At 38.6% G+C, this 26,501-nt stretch overlaps 1 protein-coding gene across 5 annotated transcripts; it reads right to left on the bottom strand.

Moving 5' to 3' along the window:
• Window positions 1–1,390: 1,390 nt before the first annotated feature.
• MTFR1 (mitochondrial fission regulator 1) lies at window positions 1,391–26,319 on the bottom strand. 5 transcript variants are annotated; one of them, XM_052787428.1, is made up of 8 exons: window positions 26,215–26,319; window positions 19,540–19,682; window positions 16,113–16,211; window positions 10,553–10,671; window positions 7,117–7,358; window positions 5,075–5,327; window positions 4,723–4,891; window positions 1,391–3,084 (listed from the first exon to the last, which is right to left on the bottom strand). In XM_052787428.1, exons 2-8 carry the CDS (start codon window positions 19,603–19,605, stop codon window positions 3,025–3,027), a joined length of 1,008 nt encoding a protein of 335 aa, XP_052643388.1. In that variant the 5' UTR covers window positions 19,606–19,682; window positions 26,215–26,319; the 3' UTR covers window positions 1,391–3,024. The 5 variants fall into 5 exon arrangements, with proteins under 5 accessions (XP_052643388.1, XP_052643390.1, XP_052643389.1 ...); XM_052787430.1 differs by having other exon boundaries at window positions 26,245–26,305; XM_052787429.1 differs by having other exon boundaries at window positions 26,219–26,282.
• Between the last annotated feature and the right edge of the window lie 182 nt (window positions 26,320–26,501).

Genomic DNA, 26,501 nt, shown 5'->3' with positions numbered 1-26,501 from the left:
AACATTGTGCGGTCTTGCTGTCATCTGCTCTGATAGGAACCAGTACAGCTTGTTAGGGTGCTAGAGTAAAACGTGAGTAGTTTTGTTCAAAGCCACCTTTCCTGGAAAGGGGCTTCTGTCTTTTCCTACCAGGCTGTATTTAGAAAGACTGGTTCTAATCCCATCTATTGGTGTACGTGGAAGTTTCTGACATTTGACTGAATTACAGAAAAAAACAAAACCCCAAACCACCAAAAAATGAATGGCTTCTCTTGAACATGCTGTCTAGAAATGCCTTCTACAAATCTACATTGAACTTCAACATTCCTACAGCTTAAATGTTTCATGTGAGAGAGCATACATGCGCCAGGAGCATACCTAATGTGCTACAACCCCTAACAGCCAGTCGTTGGCCCACGTGAGTCCAGAAATATGTCATGGGATGGAGGCCAGATCCCCACCATAAATTGTTTCAATCTACAGCTCTGCTCCCAGTGGGCCGCACTATTCACTCACATACACAAGACAGATACAAACAGGCCTTAGGTTATGTCTGAGGTCTCTGCCTGGTGTGCACGAATGTCCTTAGTTTGAGTACTTCTGCTCGAGGTGTTCTTCTGCGGGCAGCGGCACTGTGTATGTAAAAGATTTCAGGTAGAAAGATACAAATTAAGGTACAGAAAAGTATAAAATAAATTATTTGATGGCAGCTTTGTGATTTCATTTCCTTGGGCAGATGACTAATAAGGCTTGCCACATGTTTGTGTATTTCTGGGCTGCTGGATACCTGCACCTCACATCAGCAGTTCAAACGGACAATGTTTGGTGTGGGTTTTTCTCATGTTTTAGCCTAGTTTAATAGGTCAAGTGATATCCTAAGTTTTACAAGTTAGTGATTTTATTGGACTGAGTTACTTCATTTGAACTTTAACATTGACAATAATGTTAAGTAGAAACATGTTCAACAGAGGTTTTGTCTCTGAAAGAAGAAAACTTCAGCAGAGGTTTTCTGGGACAGCTGTTCTGAAGCTGTGGCCTTTTGGGAAGGGGATGGTTGTGCCACACCAAGGGACTCTCAGGGAATCCAGTGTACCAGGGGATGGAGAGACCATTGAATGAGTACCTTCCTGTTTTGTTTTGTGGTGAGGCATAAACTTCTCACTGGTTCCTGATAATTTTTTTTTTTTTTTAATCTGAATGTAACTGAATTAACAGTACTGTGCTGTTCTATGACTAATTCTACTGTTATTCCTGCTGCACAGCAAGGTAAGTAGTCCAGTCTGGAAGGAGAAACATGTAAGTTGTCACTACATTGATTTATAGTCACTATAACAGAATGTAAACTATACTTTATTGTGGGTGCTATCTGGCTGCTATTATTTGTAGAGTACCACAAATCACATAGGCAATGTTTACTTTAACTGCTTTTAATTTTATATAGTGGCAGTAGAGCATTAAATACAAAACCTGAAACCAAAATTGACTTTCAAAAAGGTGTTTTAAAGGCATTTCAAGGAACACAAAGATTTAATGGCCTATCCATAAGGCTGATGGCAGAGCGTTTTAGAAGGAAGTTACATTGTGTACATATTAACACCATTTCAAGTTTCACACCAGAAAACATCCTCCTCGATTGTACAGTCTACATTCCAGTTATAAGCAGCAAAGCTTCAGTCATCTTCAGGAACCTCATCAGAGCCATTCAGCTGTCTGTATTTAAGAAGTGCTGCTTTTTTCTTTTCCTAGAAAACAGAAGCTCCAAAAGGCACTTGTACTTTTTCCAGTAGCCAGATCGACTTAGAACACTGAAATACCCAGACTCAGCTTTTTCTTTGTCAGAGCAAACCTTGGCTTCATTTAAGTGTGCAGCTAAGTTGTAGCTCTCTGGTTCCTAAACAGCTTTTTTCAACCTGAATTTTATTTTTAGCTGGAGCTCTTTCTACACCTGTGGCTAGAGCCATGAGCTCAGGTGGTTGGTTAATGAACTAGCTCTGTACAGGTCTGGCAGCAAATACCTGCTATAGGATGACCCCAAAAGAGCTTCCCCTGGAAAACAGGTTATGTGCAACAGCTTATACTAGTATCTCTTCCCTGCAAATAGGACCATGAGGGCTTGTGCAGTCCCCAACTGCTAGAAACCTATCCAGGGACCCAAGACAGCTGGGGATAAAAAGGTGTCCATGAGCATCTCTTAGCACAGCTGAGATGAGCAACATACTTTTGGCAACTTGCACAGTACTTGTACCTTTTTTCTTATCTACACCACTTCTATGCTAGTTAACACATACTCTGACATTAATCATTTTACTCTGCTGCTATCTACTGGTTATTTCAATTTCGCTGGACTACCTATCCACAGAGGCCCCCACAGCACGATTTACTAATTTGTCACTCACTCACTCACTTGTTGGCCACAGGATGATACAAGTAGGTTTTGCTCTCTTACCCTTGCAAGCTCATTTGAAACAAGCAAACAACTCTGCACAAAAATGTGCTACTACTTAAAATGTCTCATACCAGGTGACCTCTGCAGCAGATTTAAGTTTTCATTTTCTTTCAGTAGGAAGCAGAATGCACTCAGGTTTTGTTTGGGCTAAAAGTTTGCTAAAATTAAGTTTAAAAGAAGGACTTCAACATGAGAAAATCAGTATCAAACTAAACATTGTAGTGCAAGTTATAGTTAGAGCTCAAATGACTGTTATTATCTTAAGGGTCTATCACTATCATTATTAACATGTACACAAGTTTTTAAGGTGGTCAGTTATGCACAAAGAATGTTGTATATATAACTTAGTGTTAATAAACTAAAACCACCATGTAAGTCTGAGTAGAAAGCCAGGTTTTAATACAAAATTAATACCTGAGTATAATGGTCAAATTTATTCCCCTTGATAAATCACATACAAACATGTTTAGTGCCTTAATTCTACATTTCACATTAAGTTTTTCCGGTGTTGTAAGAGACCACTCTATACTAGTGCTATTTGCAACATAAAAGATTTCAGACAAAACAGCTGAAGTCTTGCACGTAGTGATCTTAATACATTAGGATTTTTCAATTAAAGTCTTCATTTTTCCTGTAGACTTCAGCATGTGCGGTCCAAACTGAGAAGGAAACGAGAAACACATTCAGATTGCTTTCAGCAGAAACCTAGTTGAACTATTATCCATCCAAATTGTAAGTGAAATTAGAACTTGGGCAGAAATTAATTTCCTTTAACAACCTGCTTCTCTGCATGTGGATTTCACCCCCTTCACAGCCACAAAGTAAAGGGAAACTTGTGTCAGCAATCAGCTGAAATCGCTTAGATGAGGCAGCTAACCATCTGCTGGAGCAGCTCTGACTAGAGATAGGTCACTGCCACAGCAAAAGAAGATAGATGCAGTTATCTTTAGAAGTTGACAACCAATAGCTCTAGTGGCAGTTTAACAGTATTTCTGTTCTTACTCTATCCTGCATTTTTGTGCAAGTCCTTTTAAAAACTGTATCATACAAGCATATCATACGAGGACTGATCTTGCAAAGAAGTCACATATTGATAAGGAACTGATGATAGATGTTTATTAGTGCATTATGGATCAACATTCTATCACTTAAATTAAAACCTGCAATTTTCTTGGTTTTTGAGGACTTGATCCTTAATCTCGATGGACTGGAAATTTCAAAATTGGAGAGTCATGAAAAACCCATGTGTAAATAAAACATTGCCAGCTCATGTTCTTTTCCTTAAAGCCCCAGAGATGCTGGGAAAAAAGTGATTGATTCTTGGGGAATATCTAGCCTTTCAGTTATGAAGAACAGCCTGAACATTACAGGAATATACCTTAAAGGCCTAAACCAGAAGGCAAGTAAGTCAACATTAATAAGCTGAAGTACTCAGAAGTCCTGAGATTTGTGGCTTGGGAATCTTATTTTCCTCAGAACTTAATTCGGAGTGCAGCCAGCTTTTAGAGTTTTATGTGCAAAGGAAAAAATAACTCTTTACTCTTCCTCTCTGGTTCTATAGCACAAGGCTTCAAGGATTGCTTACTAACAAAACTGATCTATACTAGCCTGTTTTTTAAGTGTGTATTGCTAGAAACTTGCATCTTGAACATTCACCACTTCAAAAACCCCTTACTTCAATTTCAAATCAATCTGAAATAAACTAGAAGCCATTAACTTGCACCATGATGTGGATTTTAAATATAATTTCATTTTAGCATTCTCACGCTATAAAGAAACTGCTTTTATTTGCTCAGCATTTCCAATTATTAGAAGAAACTGCCTATACCAAGATCCTGCAGGCATTCTGAACAATTTGCTTTCTGCATTCCTAGGAATGGCTGACATCTTTCAGGATCTTGCTTCAAAATTTCACTTATGCTATCTGAATGGTTAAGGTTGGTAATAACAGGCAAACTCAGTTCAGATTTGATTCTGGTATGAGCCCTTAGGAATCAAGTTTCCAGAATATCACATGCTTGTGGCAACAGAAAATATTTTTTGGTTTTTTTTTTTTTTTTTAATGCTGTAACAGGACTTTTTAGTCCTAGAGCCAAAAGAGTACACACAATCTTAAGACCTGATACTAAAAACATATGATTTGCCACAACTCCAGGCATATCAGCAGTACTTCATTGGGTTTCGTGAACGGGGATGCTAACTCGTAGGTATTTGCATATGTTGGCAGAAAGACATACGTTGGCTTTCACAACAACTATAATTTAGTCCAAGCATGTGTTCAGAATCACAATACTCACCAGCACTACCTCAGTCTTTGTCTTTGTTTCAGTCTTTGGAATAACTTTTTCTGTTTCACTTTGGCTATCATTTCGGTATCGATACGCAAATTTCTTTTTGAGCGCTTCTGCTATTAATGCTGCAGGATCTGTAGGGTCAGCCACTTTAGATTTTGTACCTTCTGATGATCTAGAAAAGAAAATGAGAAGCATTAACATAGTCCAAAACAAAGCTTTCGAAGCTGTCAATGCTTTTGTGTTCTGTTTGTCAGATATTACATCAGCATCTCTCTCACCTTGAAATAGTTCTGAGTCATAAAGCCAAATCATTAATGCAAATGTTAATACACTGATATTTATTTATATTTACTACCTTTTCACTGAACGTAGTTTCACGCTGTTCATGTCTTTGAGGATTTCTAGCATGTTTGGTATTTCAGACTTCTTTGGCCCGTTTTCTGTCAGATTCTGTCCGGAGTTCATTTTTTTGTTTTTCCTTTCTTTAATGAGTTCAACTGCAGACATACTCTGCTGTAGACCTGGGGGAGGGAGTGGTGGTGGAGGAGGAGGTGGCGGTGGTGGAGGTGCAACAGGGATAGCAGGTGAAGCAGCTGGACTTGACCCAACTACAAATAAAACATGCATTACACATCAGTTTACTTGTAAATCCCCCTTATATCTCTCAGATGCTCAGGTAAGAATACAACTGTAATAACTTCAATTGCCTCTCCTCTGCCTTCTTTAGATTATCACATAATTTATTCATTCCTAAACCACCTAAGGACACTCAACTGAAAAGCCACATAAAAATCCTTCTCCAAGAGTAAGAAGCTTTCTTTGAATTTCTAGTTCAAGTTCTACGTGCATTCATGTTTTTACTGCAATGGGATGGACATCACGACATCTTTTAGTTATGTTCTGCTCCTAACATTACCAGTATTTCACTTTCTTCCAAGAGGCAGGTACTGAGCTGGACGTCACGTAAAATCTGCCATGTGAGCAGTGTTTCTTCCTACTTACCATCACAAATAAGAAATTACAAGATGTTAAAATGTAAATTTCAGAGCTCATATAGTGCTTAAATTGAAGCTTATTCCAGTTCTCTGAGGTTAAGGATTTTTAGGCCAGCTAATCATCTGTCTGAAGATAGAGATTCTCACAGTAATCTTGATTTCAAGTTCCCTGTACTCTTTAGGTAAAAATTGATGTTATAATATCAGTAATTACTTGACAAATAAATGAAGAAGCCTCTGCTCAAATGTACCTTTAAAGAAATCAGCAAAACCAGATCAAACCAGAGTTTTGAGGCTTGGAGTATAAAGCGTGTAAAGATACATATATAGATAATACAGAGGAGTCTTATTCTGTGTACATGTAGGCATACACGCGGTGTCATTACCATATTCTACCAGAAGAGGGAGGTAGAGATGATAAAATCAAAATTTAATTTTCCTAATAAATAGAGGTAAAGGGAAAATGATGAAAAATAAGTTATTAGTTATTTCACAAAACTGCACAATAAGTACAATTCCAGAGTGAAACCACATGATCCTTAAAACTATTTCATAGTTTTGAATATGAACAGTTAAGGAAAAATAAAGTAACTGCTGTCAGTTCACAGACAAAAACTAAAGAGCATCTGAAGAAGCAGAATATGATTTTATACATAAACATAGGCAGTACTGTACTAAGTGACCTTAGGAAAGAGTGAAAACCAAATGGCTGTCAGCTGCAGTCAACAAGGGCCATCTCCCACTAATCTTTGGAGATGGTAGACTTAAAACTGGAAGGCAGTCAGAGGTAAGGGAAAGAGGAGAAACTCAGGAAAATAAGAATTATTCTGTTTACTACCAGAAACAGTGCACCACTTTTGGTTCCATCTGGACAATGTGTCTGATCCCAGAGATGATTCCAGTAAACAACGTCCTTTTCTGTTAATTATTTCAAAAACTTGAGATGTATATTACATATTCCAAAAGTGTACCTAGCATCTTGTATGATTACCTTATGATATCAGAGAGCCTATTTCATTACTGGATGGGAAGACTTAGCTGTTAGTAATTAAGTTACATTCTTTTAGTTTGGTTTAAGCCATCATGTTTATCATGAGATTTGCTCTGAAAGCTGTTTAATACTTCTTTACTCATCCACAGATTCAGAATTCTGGCAGACTTTCACACAAACATGAAGACTTTCGGAATACTAGAAAACACAGAAAATCTGGCAGATCTCTTGTCTTCAAGACCTATTCTGTATCCCTTGGTTAGTATGCTACATCCGTCTACCAAACTAACCAAAACAACATGGAGAAGTGTTCCGTGTGCAGTATCTCACCAAAACGAATTAGCAAATTATTGCTTATAAAAGGGACAATTCATTAACTAATTTTTGCTAATAGTACAGCAAGTTTAATACCTGCTGTCAGGTGCTGTTGTTCTTGCAAGATTACAATTTTGGCTATTTGTGCTCTTAAAGTGGCTAGTTCATTTTCTAGAGCACTAATCTTCTGCAGAGCTTCCTCATTTGTGGACACTGTGCTCCTGGACACTGATTCTTCTTCCAATGGGTTTTGTAAGGATATCTGTCTGCATGGGGACTTTCCAGAATGATGTAGTTCACCTGAAAGAGGCTGGGCTGTTTTTGACCAAACTTCTGACCTGTAACAAAAATATCACAAGATTCCTTTTTTAAAGGCTTTGTAATAGATAAAAACTAAAGCAACGTTACATACAAATAAGGAATACAAGTTGAAGGCCTGACTTCAAAATTGTCTTTACACAAATCACTTCCATCCAGACATTATATAGCTTAAAATAAATCAGAGCTTCACATCCTTTCTGTTTGCATCACTATCTGTATTTCTTCTCTTCCCCTAGCTAGCTTTTTGTGGAATCCTTGATTTCAGGAGAAAAAAGGAATACATCCCCCCTGACCCCCAGTCTACTTGTCTGCCTCATACCTATTGTATTTTTTGTTGGAATTAAAACTTTTTTTTACCCAAACGCTACCATTTTTCCCCCCATGGGCTGCAAATAGTCACTTGTAGTTGATTCCTTAGAAGAAGAAAGAAGAGTTTCTTAGTTCCACAGCATATTTTTGTACTTTTTGGACTTCTGAAGGGACAGTGCTCCATTTTAGCAGTGTTGGGAGTATGGAGTATGTGGAACAGCTTAGTGATGCAGAGGCTGCTTATCAGTAAATGGGAAAGGGTCTTTTATCTAGTTTCTAACATAATAAATAAAACTATAGAGAAAAAAACTTCATACAGTTTTTAAAACTGTAGAATCCATGTGCTTCCTTCCTTTTTCCCATAAGAGCAAGAAAATGCAACTCTGTTGCCTGCCTTTATTACTCAGCAAAGCTCAGGCTATGTTAAATACTGAGGCATTACTGAGCATCTGCAGTCAAATAAGCACTTAAAAAGGTTATATTCATTGAAGACAGCAACATTTTTAAGCAGTTTCTCTCAAGTATCTGACCACCTGATCTAGTTGAAGATGTCCCTGCTCACTGCATGGGGGTTGGACTAGATGACCTTTAATGGTCCCTTCCAACCCAAACTAGTCTATGATTCTATAAGTAGAATTGATAAGGATTAATGACAACAGACTATCGTAAACATTATAACTGCAAAATATGACCACATATTTAATTCCTCAGTCCTCCTTAACTTCAATCCCAAAACTTCTCAGGTCTGGATGCCATTATTTATTCAAACATGAGAGTAAAAACAGTGGCTAGTGATAGGACTTTTCAAAATGTGTAGAATGGCTCCAGACTAATACAGCTTAAGAGCCCCACTGCCCTGGATGCATGGGTTAAGGTACTCTGGGTGCACATCACGTTAGATCTCCAGTTGTGCTAGACTTAAAGCGAGAGCCAAGATTTAAGGCTAGAACAAGCCCTGTGCTCTGACCACTTCAATCTGTGATTACATACACATTTGAGTCTTCCACAAGGCTGACAGAAAACATCAGTACAACTTGCAGAAATTTGATCAAGCAGAATTGAGTATTATCAAGGATGTTAAAATTTAGGTGTTGTTAACTAGATTGGAATAGAGAGCAACTAAAGCCGAGAAGAGAACAGGATGCTTCCTATAGCAGCCATCTCCCTGCTCTCCCTAAATAAGTAAGGTGGAAGGAGCCAGTGATCACTTCACTCTTTAAAACCTGCCTTCTAGAAACTCTTTAAAGCAGAATAGCTAAACAACAAAGGGTATTTTCTGCTCAGAGCAGTAATGGTGTTTTAAGGAAATGTCTTGATTGGAATCTAACACTGTGGAAAAACATGCATGAATTGTCACTACTGTTTTGACTAGGGGTAGGGGAAAAATGATTTGTCATTTAGTTGCTTCCTCTATAAAACTGCATTCACAGAAAAAACCCTATATCTGCAAGACTGTTTACTGAATTATACAGTGAATATATATTTAACAGTAACACCTATGTGATCTTGTCGAAACAGAGAATTTCAAATGCCTGGAAAACACCTAATGCATACAAGCTCCACTACATAATACTGTGTACAGACATAATAAACGGTGCACATTGAAATACTCGTATTTGCTAAGTAATTCACTTACCATGCTTCATTATAAGCTGTTTGCCTTAAGGTCACTATATATCTGCAGGATTATTTTAGTCCCATCCCACATCCATCTGTCCCCCTTCCCCCCTTCACATGCAGACATCTCAGCAAATATGCAAGTCCTACATCTTTCATAATAGGTTCTTTGAAGCACCAAAGAGCTATTCTCCCTGTTGTCTCCATTAAACATAATAGCTTTACAGTTCAATCCTTAAACAAAATGTTTCTGTGCAAACAAAAGTAGTATTGGCCAGTTAACTTCCTTTGCATCAAAGAGACTTTAAAAATTGTGTTTCCCAAACCAGCATTGATTTCTGTGACTCCCCTCTGAGTCTGTGAAATTAATGTAGCAGTGCCAGAATGTTTGTTATGCAAAGCTTCACTGTGGCAAGTCATGTTGGAGGGCATCTAGGTCATTACTAACCTATTTCATGCTTTCAAATTAAGAACAGTATCCTCCAGTAATCTCTGAAGCCAACAATCTGTGCCTTTCTCTGGAAGGTTAGTTTGTTTAGAATAAAAACTTCCTCTGCGCTACAGAACTGTACCTTTGTTTCTGGCTAGTCTGAGCGGCAATTTGGGTAGGCTGGAATACAGAACTTCATCACTTCAGCCAACCTGTTTCATGCAGTTGCAGTGCTATGTAGTACTCCTGGTCCAACCCAACAGTACCTATCCCATCATTCTGGACACAGGTACTCACATGCTTCCCTGCCAGTTTTCGTTACAAAGATTAAAGATGAAATATAAACCATAATTTTTTAATTGCCTTTAGCAGACTGTAGAACCTTAACCAGAAAGGTGAAAAACAACGTGCCAATTATTGGATTGTCAGGATGACCATTGCTACTAATTAGGAAGCTGTACCGTACACCACCCCACATTAATGAAAATCTCGGGAGAAATGGAGAATCAGCGTTAGCAATTGTACCATACCACAGCACACATTTTTGTGGGAACAAGGTTGCTTGAAGCTGTCACATGCAATTCTTTGCAATAAATAAGTAGACAAAACCCAGTCTTCCTTGTGTAAAGTCAATCCGCTATATCTTCTCAAACCAGTCTTTCATTCATAATCCTGTTAGTCTAACCTCTACTACTTCTTTTCCAGACCCTACCTTTTCTATCACTCTTCCCTCTCTCTTCTCCCAGCATTCAACTGCTCTCCATTAATTGCAATGCACAGTAGATTCTCATTGGAGAGAAGCTAGGTTTCTTCCTCTCAGTTCAGAAGTTCAAAGAGAAGATTTGCAGAGCATACCTGAGCCTTGTAGAGACTTCACCTTCTTCTTGAGCAACCCATCCCACGTCTGCAAAGGATGCCACTGCATCTTCTCTAAGTTGATTAGGATGGTTTCCTTCTGTGGCATGAGAAGTAAGCTAAATTTTAAAGACAAGATTGAAGGTTTTAGAGTCACTATTCCCAGCCCAAGTCACAGTTATTTTACCCAATGCTTTTAGTGAGGCTACATGTAACTATTAACACATACGTGCATGAAACACATCTGCAGACTTAGCACACTTATTTCTGTCCTGGGCTTAGCCCAGAACCATTTCACTGACTTCAAACTATTCAATCTAGTCTGCTGAACACTTTACTGAGGGTCACGGCTAACTACACATACTATCACATGACACTACTTAACACTACAAATCCAATGCAAATTGTTACCTTAAAGACAAACAAACATTCTCAAGTAGTTTGCTATACTAACTCAAATAATATGTTTTTAAATTATATTCATGACCAGTAGTTAAAAAAGACATTAAGGCTACTAGTACTTCTTAAGCCTTTTGCTCTGATTTAGTATTATTTTGAAAGTGAAATTCTGTTGAAGTATGTTTCCCTTCCCCTCCAACTTCCAGAATTTCTGTAAAGGTGTGTACATTACACCGGGAGGGGTGGGAAGCAAAAAGCCATTTCTACTAGCTCAGTAATCACAAAGACTTTGAGTGAGAGGTAGGGTGCAATCATAACAGAATACACTATTTGCTAACAATCTTATTTACAGCATGCCAAACAAATTGACCATTTTCCAGCATGGTTCTGCCATTAGCTTTATAGCTGTTTGAAGCCAAAGATGAGCAAGGCTACAGAGACTGGAACCTTTCTTAGATTTACAGTTAAGTGACCTGAATGGAGATCTGAAAAATGGTTTGGACCATCAATACATGCCCCATAGCAACAACTATACAAAATGGTTTCAAATCTACTCAGAAATACTGGCTGCTTCCCTGGGTTAGACAAGGGCACGTGTACTCAGTCACTGGACTACTGAGCAGCCTGGGCTCAGTATCTTAGTAGACAAAAGCTACTGAAACATTTTTCAGTAATTTCTGCTCAGTCTGTCACCTTGAGTTACTTATCTCCAATGCAACTATGCCACCTCTTTTGCTTGTATTACATACAATCCACAGGCCAAATTTGCACATGAGTAATTGCAGCTGTTTAAGTGCTGCCTGCTGCTGGTTGTGGCCAAGACACTAGTAATACTGACAAAGATGGTGGTAGTCTGTAAAGACAGCTTGGATCCAGCCTGTTAGCACTTAGGTCAATTTTCAAGGCAACTCACCTCTGTAAGAGGAAACTATTATGTAGCAAAAACTATGAAACATTAGCAATAACCTGAATTTGTAGCAGACCTATCACAGTAGGACTGCAGTCTGGATGAGGTGAAACCATTTCTGAAGAACATCCACAGATATTTTAGTTATGGCCTTTGATACAGAAGTCCCAGGAAGATAGAAGTTGTGGGTTTCGGGTTCTTTTTTCCCCAGGAGTTGTTACAAACAGCTTTGGAAATCAAGATTAGTCATCTTCACCTCACACTCTCGCAACTTGTATGTGAGCCTTTATCACAGCTCCCAGGAGTGTGTATTGGCACCATCAGATCATTTGGAAACAACAGGGTTTTTTCCAGGTAGCATCAGCACAGATGGTAATATGTTTATCACATTAACAGTTGTGCCTAATACCATCACAGTCTGCCTCTCTTTAAAACAGTCTAGAGAATACTATATTGCATGTTAGGATTTTCATTGTTTGAGGTTTCCTTGGCTTTTTTCTTTTTTTAAAATAAAAAGAAATTTTCATGACCACAGCATCTGTATTAATGTTAATGGCAATTTAAAAAATCCATAATACCTTAGCCACTTCTTGCAGGTGATACAGATTTTCCTGATGGTAATGGCCACATGAGGAACTATTACCATGAAGAGACTGAAGCCACATTTAATAAAAGGCACTACACATACTTGCATCAAAAATAATTTTATAAATCAACAGTAAGGAATGCATTTACCACTGCCAGGTTTCCTGCATTGTGAGATAAATAACTTCTAATCCAACATTTAGTAGCAAGCCTTCTGTTATATTGTGATGCAAGTTTCTTCTTTCTTTTTTATTTGTATTTATATGTAAACAGAATCTGCTTGTTACCCCATATACAGATGTTTCTTTTCTCTACCCCTAAAAACAACAAGGCCTTCCACAGCAATGGATTTCAAATTTCAAGTTAATGCAAGATTTTTACTTTAATTTAAAGGTTAAAAGCCAACACCCATCTCTTAAAACCTTCGCCTGTCTGTAGAATGATGCTTAAACAACTCTGTGACTACCCTATTCCTCCAGCTAATCTCAGCTGAAGAAAACTTGGACAAATGCTCTGCCAGCACCTGAAATGGAGAACAGAGAGCTGAAATCCAATTCTACTGGATGGCAGGAACCGAATGAAACAGTGAAAGTAGCCTGCTTTTCTTTCTCTGGAAACTACGTAGCTGCTTCCCCCGCTTCTTCACAGGCTTTTTTGCCTATTTTAGTGCGTATGTACGCTGCACACACACAGGGCACACCTATGGGTTTTGGACCCATTACTCCATTAATTTCTGAAGAAAAGACTAAACATGCTGTATTGTTTTGGCTGATGTCATAGAATCATAGAGTATCTCGAGTTGGAAGGGACCCATAAAGAATCATTGGGTCCAACTCCCAGAGTCAGCCTTGCCAGCATTCCCGCCCAGTTTCGAACCAGGGACTTTTCACATGTTAGGCGAACGTGATAACCACTACACTATGGAAACACTGCTACAAAGGCTGTCAAAGCAGGTTCCCTACTTTCTGTTTGCTCCAGAAGCTGAAAGCACAAGAAGTATTTTTATACATTTAAGGACAGAATAAAAACTCTAATTTCAAATTACTAATACAGTTAGAGATTAAACATTTGGAAATACTTCTTCAAGTAAGACAAACTTGCTATGATTTTTCAAATTAGTCCAGTAAATTTTGATGTTTGCTACATGCACACCGATTCCTTAGGAGACTTCTATTGAGTTATCAGGTTTCCATCAGACAAACAGGAGAAGCATGGGACTAGAACAGAGATGGTTTAGCTGAAGGATACTATCTTGAGAAACAGTATTGTAGGTTTGGTTGAATCTACCTAGGCAATATTGATACGTTTAACTTTATTTTCTCCTAAAGACTACAGATAAACCTAAAAAATATGCCATACAAAAGAACTATATGAACCATTTTCATTTGTTCATGCCATATAGAGTATATGAGGTAAGCTCTGCCACCGCTTATGAATACATAAGCAGCATTTAGCAATGAATTTAAATGTTCACTATGGCAAGATCCATACAGATACTACAACAGTCAGTAGATCTCAAAAATCAAAATATTAGGCTACTACTCTTTTTTTCAGACTACCTGAACAAAAGCATGCTAGAAGAGAAGAAAGAATGAACATAACAGAGATATTCTTTCAGTATCCCTTATCCATTTATCATAAGGAAAACGGAGACCTGTGGAAAGTTTGTTGCTCTTAGATGAAGTTAGAAACACTGATGATATACATGCACCCTCAGATGAGGCAAGTAAGGTTTGCTTTGGTTTTTAAATAAAGTGACTTACAGCAAGGTTCAGTGCATGGTCCTTTCATAATATAGCTAAAGCTGGCAAGAAAGAAAGAGGAAGAGACAGCTATAGGAAAGCGTCACTTGCAACAGCATAAAAACGATCGAGACCAGTATTGAACTTCACTATAGAATCTTAATGCTGAGATAAAGACATAAAAAACAGATGTTAGCATCACACTTTTACATGTTCAGCAGTTTATATATTAAAATAGTTTAAAGCCTGCATAAACCATATAAATTTTAATGTGTTTCAAGGCTCAAATTTTTAAATTTGTATTTTTAATTCAACCAACTCTGACAATTGTACTTCTGTTTTTAGGATCCTTTCCTTTCATCTAATAGAAATGAATGTTTATAATTAGTGTGCACAAAATCTACGCAAAGCTGACTGTCTAAGAGGAAAAAGGGCAAATATTTTATTTATTCTAACACAGAATTCAGAAGAAGACATATACGTATTTTTATTTTAACACTAAAAATATTCAGGAACAGACTCCCCAGATGTATCTTACAGCTCTTTGCAAGAACATAAACCAGAATTCTTTTACGTACCATATTAAGAGAAGGCAGTATTTGGCTAACTATTTGCAAACGAGCATCATCTTCCCTTGTATGGCCTTTACAGTGCAGAAAATCAGATGCATTATAGGAGGACTTCCTTTCAGATCTGAGGCACACAGAGCCTTATTGCTGGCATAACTACTACGAATTATATATCCAAAAGTTTAAATCCAGCATGTAATTTTCTTGTCCTTTTCACCTGCACAAATCCCCACCCCCGCAAAGCCACTAGTAGTGGGAGATGGTTGCCCCCCTAGTTTCTCAATGTAATTATTTAAGAGAGGCAAAATGTTAGCATGGCTTTCACTATCACACCAAAAAGGCTTCTGTGGTAATCTGAACTATCTGTTTTTGCTACTATTAATTTCAAGTCTAAATATTGTTCATATATTTCATATAGGCTAAAGAAATTAATTTAAACAGTGAAAAATTAAGCTGTGTGGAAATTACTTTGTCTTAGTATGGATGACGATTCCCACCATTCATCTTTATGTTCCCCACCCTTGCTCAGCCCAAGAAACATTCCCCTCTCAGCTTGAGTTTCAGACACTAAATTTCTCCAATTCTATACCCACCCCCTATTCCTAACACACACAGAGTTGAAGAGATTATGTGTAACAGCTTCCATTTTTCCATCTGTTCTTGAAGGACTTGTTATAAAAAGCAAGGGTTTTCTCCTCCTTAAGCTTTTACCCTCACTCTTTACCCTCCTACTGTATGCAGTTGAAGTTAAAAGCAAACAAGTCCGAAAGCTACACAGAACTGATATTCCCCTTTCACCTATACAGTGCTAGCCTTGTATTTAAAACAAATAAAACCCAGGGTACTCATGTTATCTTGTTACTAATTTTTTACTTTCTGATAAAGTTGCTTATTTGCCCAAATATTTTTAAGTAACACTGTTCATCTTTAAATGCATCTTAAGCCTAGCTTATAAATACTGTTTATAGAAATAAGTTTCAAGCATTTTTCTCTTTTATGAATGTGGGTTTTTTGAAGAATAACTTTTTAATACTGTATTGCCTCATTTCAGAAATCCAAATTTCCTTAGGAAAAAAAATTGTTTCAAGTTTCATTATGTGTGTTACAGCAACATGGATTCAGGTTTTAGGCAGCGCAGAAGCTGAAGAATCCACATTTGAAAAAAATCTAAACTGGAAGCAGGAAGAACTGAAGCAAGCTAATTCTCCTATGTGCCCAGTTTACCATATTCTGCTTTTACAAACCCTCTAGTCATTTATTTAAATGAACTGCATATTTGCTTAACACCTTTTGATGCAAGAGCGAATCCCTTTATCAGTGTAGTGAAACACGTATTCTAAACTGTTGAGAACACCTACCTGAAACTGAACTCTTGGACACTGTATAAGAGAGAGGTTAGTACCAATTTTTCTTACAATACTTCGAGATGAACCATAAGGCTTGCTTGACCAAAGCACCTAGATGGGAAGGAAAAATAAGCCAGCTGTTAGGTTAACTGATTTTTATATCATATTGGAAAAGTTTTCCCTTATCTTTCCGTACTCTGCTTGTGCTAAACGTATTTAAAGTTATTCCTTTCATGCTAGAATAGAATATAATACATATACACTGAAATTTTTAATCAGTGAAATCCTTACACTCTATACCCAAATTGGCACAAAATCTGTTTTTGTCATTACAATATAGCTATGGGTGTTTAAGTTCAAGACAGCCTTTGCATTAAGTTTAAATTCAAATCAGATAACAGAAAGACTCAAGAGTTGGAAGCATCTTCAGAAGCATAATTTGTCCATTTTCAAGACAATAAAGAATCTGCATTGGGTCAGACATCTCTTTTTAAGGGGTTTCAAGAAAAGCCACTCAATCATGAAAAATCCGTAAAGTCATGTAATTCTGCATTTCCCCAAATATCTTTTTTCTTTTTTAATTAAGAGCTCTTCTAACACAGGAATAATGTCTTAATAAAAATAACTGTCAGCTAGCATAAGCATGAAAATGTTAACTGTGAAATTAAAGAGCAAAGAAAAGTAAAAGGAGGAAAATAAATATATAAGAATGAAACTTTGTCCTAAAAAAAAAAAAAAAAAATCTCTCTCTCTCCTTCCATTCACTTAGAGAAAATTGCCCACAGCACCTCAACACACCTGGCTTCATCAGAACTGTTTCTGCTGCAATTCAGATTTCTCCTACATTATTTCAACAGGGATTGAATTTGCTTTCTTTTGTTGTGGGAATGTTTGCTCTACCATTTACCATAGTTGTATGAAATAAAATCCCAGGAGAACATGACAAAATGAGCCAGAACAGAAGCAAAAAAAAAAAAAAACCAAACCTAGAGAGAAGCAGGAAAGATTTCAGCACAGGGAAAGGCAACAAAAACAATGCAAAGAAGAAAAAGAGTAATGGGAAGACTCTTAACACAAGAGTACATTGTTAGTAAACAATTAGAACACCGTATGGTAATTTAAAAAACTTGGCCAGTGTTTATTTATGGCTGTAGATATGAATTTACTACTCAGAGCTTAGTTTTTAAAGGCTCATAGCTTCAAGCAAACTCAACATCGTGTTAGAAGGTTGCCCAACAAAGAAATGTTAGATAAAATCCAGGCTATTAATATTGAAACACCCCTCATCTGGCACAGCAATATTACCCATGTGATTAGTGTAGTGCAGCTGTGGGAGTTTCACAACACACAGCTGAATAACTTTTTTGTACACTAAGCAAAGATCACTACTCTTAGATTTTGAAGGTTCTATTAAAAAGAAAAATTTATGCTCCATGGTATTTATCCCCAGATTATGTTGTCTCAGAAACTTGACACAAACATTTTGCCTATTTCTAAACAAGTATCTTTCTTTCCTCTGGATTTATTGGAATGTATAAATTTTGACAAAATAAATGTGCGCTGCACATATGCTATGCTAGATCCTCACATCAGAGCTGCAACTTTGCCATTAATCCACTCAGACCTATTTTTTCCATTCTATGAAACATACATTGTCTTGCTTAATATGCCGCTAAGTTTGAACATAATTTTTTTCAATGCAGAGTATTCTATTGATTCTGCATTTTGGATGCCTCAAAGACAGAACTCACATTTGTGACTACTGTTTGTCTATACGTCTGAGCAAATAGCAGGTAGATCAGTAGCCTTCAAGAAAAAGTCACTGACAAACAGCAGTGCAGTAATACAGCCTCACTATTCACAACAGATTCTGATGTTAGAAGCAGAACTATTGGCAATAGCCTCAAAGCGATGTTGCATTGGAAAAAATGATACTAGTCAAGGAAAGGCTTAATTAATTACAGAAGTACTTCCACAACAGCAAAAGAACCTAGGCTAGATGCTGTCTTACCAACATAAGTGCAGTGCATTTTAAACAAGTGGCAAAACTTGTTTATAAATTGCTCAGGCCACAGACAAGATGTTGACTAGCACCTAGATCCTCAAAAATATCTGGTGCCCAAACGCCCTCGGGGTTGTTCAACAACAGTGGTTTGGTGCACCAAAACTTTTAATGACTAAGTTTTGGTAATTCAAGATATGCCGGGACAACATTTTCAAAAAAACTGCATGCAAGTTGTGCCACAAGGTGTGCAAATAAAGTCATCACACTGCTCAGCTGAGCTAAGAAGTCTCAGCACTGCTCTACCCAAGTTCACACAACTTTTTGACTTGAAGCACTGGCAGAGCAAGTCTGCAAAATACTACTGAGTCATACCTTCTTATTGCATCAGTATTTTGCTGTTGTCCAGAACAGCTGACATTTGGAAATGTAACTGCTTTATCACAAGCTTGATATAAGTAGAGAATGGGGGAAAACAGATTAAAAACTTGTTCTGCCCCCCCTAATTAGGGTGAAAGATGTTGCTGACAACGACCACAGCAACACCCACGGTAGTTCAGCATATTCTCATACTTTGAATTTTCGAAGTTACGCTGCATGAAATCTCAGATCAAAGTTTGAATAAAATCCTAAAATACAGATTCTTATTGGTAATTTTAATTTACCATGTATAAACATTTTGCTCTCCATGGATTCCCAAGATTGATAAAAGGTTCTACCACAATAATCCAGAGTAAGAACCGCCCTTCTAAGTACTGCACATAGCTGTTAAGGATTTCCCCATTGTTAAAACATTAAAATATTTTGACGACTTACAGGTATTGCTACATTGAGGTCAATAGTTGCACTCAAACCAGCTTCCTAAAGGTTCCGGTGACAAAGCAGTTGATATGTAGCAGATCTCTCTCTCTGTGTTAAGCATTCAAATAAAACTCTAAATACACACTTTCCTCCAAGAGGAGAGCTATGCATGCACGTTCCTCTGTTTCCCCAGTAAAGAACACAGCCACGTTGCTCTCATGTACTGTAACACTTTCAGGAGAGGTAAATATAGCACAATTATCATCATCCCAGTTTCATGGGGCTTTTCATAACTCCAAGGTAAGAGCAAAGAAAGAAGATTATTTAAGAATTAACATTACTGTTAAGAATCAGTTGAAAATTTTCCTTCAGCTTCAAAACACACATAGAAGTCCAGCATGAAAAGCAGTGTTTAAAAAGAAAACAGTTTGTTATTAGAGTTAGAAGGAACTGCATGGTATTTTTAACACATATAGTACTCAATACTTCAGTGTCCAAGTTTTTCAGCAATACAGAATCATGCAAGTATTGAGTATACTTAGTGTTCTGCTGGAATAGATAAGCACAAACTAAAATATATGAAGTGCTTTCTACACCAGATTTTCTGAAAACATGAAGCAAGTTTGAAACACTTACTGATTCCATGTTTAATCCAACTTGTTCAAAAGCCATCCTAATTAAGCGCTTAAGCCAGCAAATCATCTGGAACGGAAAAAGCCTTTCCAAACTTGGATTTAAGCCTTCCAAACCTACAGGGCTGCAGAGGTTCCATAGTACTTCTGAAATGAGAAATGTAAGAATTTTAGATGCAAGTCGTGGAACATATACAGAAGTAAACTGCTACATGTATTCCTAAAAAAACAAGCTTTAGAAACAGTTACTGAAAACAAGATATGTTAGGTGACAACAGTTCTTAGTACTGCAATGCACAGGCCTTCAGAAAGCATTTACTTAATACAGGTGACAAAGATTTTTTAGTAGTGTCATTTTTAAGAAATCAAAGCTGTTGCAAAGTTAATGACTAAAAAGCTGGGGAAATGATTGCTCACTTGAGCTTGGACAGATGATGGTGTTCAACAGCTCTAAGTGAGCACCAAACCTTATGGAATGCCTGCAGCTGGGGGCTAGCACTAAGATTAAAGGGCCATACTCCTATCTAAAACTCATTTCTATGCAGGAACAAACTACAGAAAGCTGATCACCTCTCTTCATTTACATTCCCTGACAGCTTTGTTGTTCCCTCCTTTTTCCCACAACTGAAGAGAGAAAGGAAGCATGGAAAAATGACTAATGCAAGAAAATGACAGGAAATACCATAGATGTGAGACCTGAAAAAATTCGAGTGATTTATAAAGTTGGACAGATTTCAAATTCTGTCTATTTATATGTGCTACTATTCACTTAAATCAAGATGTTTTTATTGCTCCTCTAGTGAAAATAGTGTAGTTTTTCTTTAACTGTGTTCTACACCAGTCATAACTTGGACGCCACTGAGAACTGTATGCACCAAAACCAAAAAGGAAGCCACAGATTTAGGTTTTCATTTGTTTTGTGTATCAGGCTAGAAACAACACTCTGTTGAACCACCCTGAGCAACGTATTTGTAATATGAACGACAGTGTTGCTGAAGCCAATATATATATATACACACACACACAGAGTGATGACTAAAACAACACAGCAGCAAGGAACTGCTACTCGGGAAGTTTGAAAGTCAAGAGATGGAAAAGCTATGCTGTTTGAAAGTGCCCACAAGCGTTACAGTTAAACCATCACTGTTTCCATTACAAATGTTGGTTTTTTTCAACAGTTTACAGTTCCTTAGTAATAACGTGCTTCTTGTGGAAACTTGGCAGGAACAGTGCAACTCTACAGTTATCTTTTTTTAGACAGGCTTAAAAAAAAAAAACCCAAACCAAAAAACAACTGATATTAGTTTCTCATCACCACAGAAAGTAAAAACCATTTCCTAAAAGGACTTTCTTTTGTTTCTCAATAAACGAGGAAGAAACTACTAATCTATCAGCTAAAGGAGGACTAATGAAAATGTAAGATAAAAAGTTATTAAAAAAAAAAAAAAAAGTGAACCAACCACCATGAGATTAGAATGGAAACTGCAATCGTTATAAGAAAAACTACAGGGAAGAATAATGGGCTACTTACCAAACAGCCATGAATATAAGCTACAGTCGTACATAATAAATAAGTCATGAACTTCTTTATGGAAAGCTGGAAAAGTCTATTAGGGAAGCGTTACCATCTACTTGATCTATTCTTCCTTTGGGCATCTGTTATTCTTCCCTTAGACAAGCTACCGTATGGACTGTATGGATCTTTGATCATATTGCACCTGCTGTGTTTTTTAAAATAGGAAGAATAAAAGGCTTTCTACATGCCCCATATTAGATTTGGCATCATATCTGGCACTGCAGACACGCAGTGACATAAAAGAGACAGGAATGCTCCTTTAAAAGGGGAAACCTGTTCTGAAAGTGCGATACATGTGATGCACTCTGCCTCATTCCAAAGTTCAGACTTGCTGAACACGTAGTGTGGAAATCAAAGAGAAGAAAAATGGAAGCCATGTCAGGTCAATTCAAACATAAGAGAAAAAAAGGTAGAGACTGTATTGTTGAGCAAGGACAGGGCTGGCTGGAAAAGGCAAGCAATAGGACTATAAAGGGATGACTGTATCCTGATACATTGCTCTTTCAATAGATAGCCAGGTCATTAGTTTAAAAATCCCCAGATGCAATCAGAGTCATGTTTTGTTTCAGGAAGTGAAAAAAAAAAGGTATTATTTTGTTTCTGATCTACTGGGAGGACTGAGTCTTTAATAACAGAGACAATTTGGACAGAAGTGAAAAGAGGGTGTTAGAACTTCCTCTGAGGAAATCAGAGCAGGTCTAGAGAGTTTCCATGAACTCAAGAAACTGAGAGGCAAAGAGATAAAGGAATGACACAAAAACTGACCAGACAACCAACCAATTAAAGGCACAAAAGCAGATGCAGAAAAAAAGTAGCATAATATTAGGATGACAGAATAGTATAAATATGATGTAGTAAGTTAAAAAAGGCTAAGGTACAAAATGGGTTCCAGCTTACAGGCATAAAAAAAATCCTACACATGTATTAGGAGTAAGCAGGAGACAAGAGATACAGCCACGATATAACAGGAAAGCAAGCAATGAGTGATACAGCTGGTCAGTGTATTCTGTGTTTTCACTTGAAGATGGTGGAAAAGACAGAGGCAGATGTTAGAACAGGTTATAGACAACTCTGAAAAGTTATAAGCATCCAGGACAACAGTGTCTAATGAAATTCACCTTGAACAGCTCAGAAATTAGCCAAAGCAATTTCTGAAATATTAGTAATTACTTTTAGAAACTTGTTCAATGAGATCCAAAAGACCCAGGAATAAAAGCAGGAGCATGATGACAAAAAGCATCAGGAATAGTCCAAAATACTTATCCTGCCCTAAAACATTTAGGTGGCCTTTTATAATTCCAGGTTCCAAGACTTCAATGACCAAACACAAAACAGCTTTCATTCAACAAAACAACTACTTCAGTAAAATTATTATTTATAGTTCACATTATAAATCATTGTTTCTTCTGTAGCCTAAATACTTAAAAGTACCTAAGACTGGGGTCATCAACTCCTTGCTCTTGCCTATGATCTGTTCTCTGCTTTTGCAGAAGAAAGTGACCAAAGTCAATCTGTAAGAGTGCAGAGTACCAACCAATTCCTGGATTAGTTTCCTTAGTTCCTGGCACTAAGGAAAACCACCATGTTTTAACAACCTCCAGCTAATTTGTTATCTAAAAGGAGATCTAAAAGGAAAAAGTTTCCCCAGACAAACTTGATACTCATTTCTTCCAGACTCTATTGCACTATACCTTTCTTCGTAAATCTCAGTTATTTCACGATTATTCTATGTGCCAAGAACAGAAAGGGTTCATCCCAAAAGAAACTGCTGAACAGCAAGAATGAAACCATTAGCAAATTTTTCTCTCATGCTCTGTACACATGCCAATTTCAGAAGCAGTTGTATGTTTATTGCTTTTAGTAAGCTAGAATAACACCTCTTTTAAAATATTGATGCTTGTTTTATTTATCCTCTATCTTCTTTATGCTACCTAAACTAAACATAGTAGTAGTTTAATCCCTCTAAAATTTCCACAGCTGAATTACTACAATAAAATGCCCTGAGTGATAGTAATATGGCTATAAAACATGGTCCTTCTCCTGTGCTTAAGCAAAACCATTACAACGATAAGCAGTAATCATAGGCAAGATTACCAAAAGAGGTTAGAAGAGTAGTAACATAAAGAATTACAATTCACTGCATAAAGCACGTGGGGGTTGGAATCTCATGGATTCTTCATTTATAAAACTCTACTTACACAGAAATTAGCAATGCTGAAGAACTTACTTTCTGCTATGGAAACATGCAGGAATTCCTTGGTTCAGAAATGAGGAGGTCTGCATTTCTGAGTGCCAGGATTCTCACTTTAGCCTCCTTGAACTCTCTTTTGCCCCTGCTTTTCTCAACCACTTTTGCAGGTTTCATTCAAAACTGTCATATCAAATATCAGCCTACAAAGCTGAAAGATAATACCACTTATAAATTACAAAATGTTCATTAAATAAATATAAAGGCTCTGGAGGCTGCACACATAAGGCATACCACTCAGTAAATATGAAATGGAGCCCTTTGCTAGGCTTTCTAGTGAGTCCTACACATGAAAGATGAAAAGAAAGAAAAATCAGATGCAACTGCTTTCAAATTGAAATTCTTCTCTGTGTATTTTCCAATGTTGTATTTGTCCAAGTCCCTTCCAAATTATGAGTTCTCGCCTTAAAAAGAAATACGATATTCATATTTTTCTTACTGAAGGAAGTTTCTCTCATTCATGTAAGATCCCCACAAAAATAAAAGAGAATGACTTAATGGGCTTGATGCAGCAAATCAGCCTTAACAAAGAATTAACAAATGCATGAAGTCTGAAAAACGAAAGGTCTAGTCTGTAAATTGAAAGGGTATGTATAACAAAGAAATACAAAATTTTCAAAGAAGCATGGTTTCAAAGGAATACCAACCACATCAAAAATCACGCGCAAAAAAGAGCAGGCCCCTCCTTATTTTAGCAGGCAACTAGGGCACGCATATCTTCAGAGTCTTTAAGACTGACACATGATACAAGCTCATCTCATGAAATTATATCCATAAGGAAACATATTAAAGAAATAATAAAGAAAAATAAAGCCAACAAAAAACTATCAGAGCAACAGCAAGCCAAACAGGCAGGAAGAATCTTCTGATAAAGGACTAGACCCTCTCCCAAATCAATACAGACCAGTTATAAGTAATGTAAGTATTTGGCAGAGAACACACAGCCAAATAGAGAGGTCTATTTTTTGGCTTGGAAGCCACAAATAATGAAGCGCCTCACTACTTTCAGAAAGACCTGTTTGGAAAGATACACAGAAAGAGGTAAAAGTCAGTGAATACTACAGAGACAATCAAAGGCTTATCTAAGCTAGTATCAGCATGAAATCTAAAGCAAGAATTGAAAATAATACATACTTGCAATAGAAGTTGCTAACGCCTTCTTAAAAGTATAGCCCAATCACACATACCTCAAAGTGCAAAACCATATTCATCGCGTCTTACCCATGTTACCACTATCTTACCAACTAAGGATGGAGAACAAAAAAATCCGTGTTTCAACACTAGTTTAATCAAAAGCCTTTGCTCAGCTGAGATTATACCTACACGGTGCAATATGATACCACGGAGAGGTAAGTGAAATCCTTCAACATCTCTAAACCATATGGTATTACGCTATACAGACATAACCATACACCTACACTTTCCTGCCAGACGTACAGACTTCCCTAGTCATTGCTGTGAATGCCAGTCCTTCTGCTACGTCTTTGAGAAACAAAAGTATGCAAATTTTATTAACAAAAGGGTGTATCTGTCTGAAAAAGCATTTAAAATGTTCAATCCCCCCCCCCCCGCAAATCTTCCTTTGTAACAATGTTGAGTTTCTACACACAGCAATCATATTTCAGGTAGTGACCTCTGTTAAGAAACTTATTTTGATTCAGCAACAGTTAACTGGAAGTTTTAGAGCTGATGTACAGAAAACTCAACTCCTTTCTCTTTTCTTTATCTCCTGGGTAAAAAGCAGTGGGTATCAGAAGACAGAATTATTTCCTTTTCATTTAGTCTTTGTAAGTCTTGTTTTCACAAGAGCTACAGAGGACTACGGCTGTCTGAGGACAGAACGTAAATATTAATGAGGTCTTACTGATGCCATCAGAGAGAGATCAATGCCCTACGGTTGACATCAGCATTCAAACTTTACTCACGCTCAGTATTTGGCAATTCGACAGCTTGTTAAACAAAATAAAAACAAGCACCTAGCAAGTTACTTATTTACGACAATTGCAGAAGAATGTAAGTACAGCAGCAGTATCACTAAAGGCATACAAAGTAAGCATCGTAAGTTTGCAGAAAAGGAAAATTAAGCACCAGACCCCTTGAGGCTCGGCTCCTTTTCCCTCTATATACTACCTCTGTATTTTAAAGCCGCCTTAAAAAACTGCCCTCCAACTTCTCCAGGTTATCTTTTATCTACATGATTTCCCGTGACCTGTCACTCCCATCACAGCAACGTACGAGGGTTTCACTTTCGGTCAGCTTGCCTGCAGAAACGACAGCTTCGACCCCAACACCCCGAGCCGTTCCCACGCTGCTCTGCTCCTCTGGCAAGGCGGCACAAGCACGGCACCTTCGCAAGCCCGTTGCCTGCCCGGCACCTGCCCTGCCCTGCCCAGGATGGGCCCTCGGCGGCGCCGCCGCGCTCACGGCGGGAGGCGGCGGCTCCATCCCGCCGCCCTGCCCGGAGACAGCGGCCATGAGCGGGGCCGCCCTGAGCGGCCCGCACCCACCTCCAGCCGAGCAGCTGCACCCCCACCTCCCCTCGGTGCCGACCGGGGAGCTCCGGAGGGCAGACCCCACAGAAGGGGCAGACCCTCAACACCCCCCCCGCGGGGCTCCCGCTCTGAGAGGGGCCCCGGCTGAGCCGGAGGAGCGGGGCGAGCGCTGCCCGGCGGCAGCGGCCCGCAGCACACGGGGAGAGGCGCGCTAAGCGCAGCAGCCTCCGGGCCCGGGTCGCGCTCCCCCTCGCGCACCGCTCCCAAGCCGGGGTGAGGCGCGACGAGAGGGGCTGCCCAGGAGGAAGGGGAGGCCCACGGGCCGCCCAGGGGAAGGGGCCGCCGCCGCCGCCCTCGCCTCACCCGCCGTCCGCCGCGGCCGCGCTCCCTCACCCGCTTCTTCCACCGCGGCTCACCACCCCCGCTGCCCCCTCCCCGCCCCGGCAGCCAATCCGCGGCCGCCTCGGCGCCAGCCCGACCAATAGTCGGCCGCGCCCGCGGGAGGCGGGACCTCGGATGCCCTCCGCCAGCCTGCCGGCGCGGCGACCTTACCCGGCAGCCCCTGGGCCCGGAGGAGACGGGTGAAACCGCCCCGCCCCTCTCGCCCACCGTGACCGCCGGGTCACGTGACCGGCCGCCTCCAATAAGAC

The sequence above is a fragment of the Harpia harpyja genome, chromosome 5 (assembly GCF_026419915.1).
Source record: "Harpia harpyja isolate bHarHar1 chromosome 5, bHarHar1 primary haplotype, whole genome shotgun sequence".
Lineage (NCBI taxonomy): Eukaryota > Metazoa > Chordata > Aves > Accipitriformes > Accipitridae > Harpia > Harpia harpyja.
The sequence above is the reverse complement of the archived record's forward strand: the minus strand, read 5'-3'. Positions and strand labels throughout refer to the sequence as shown.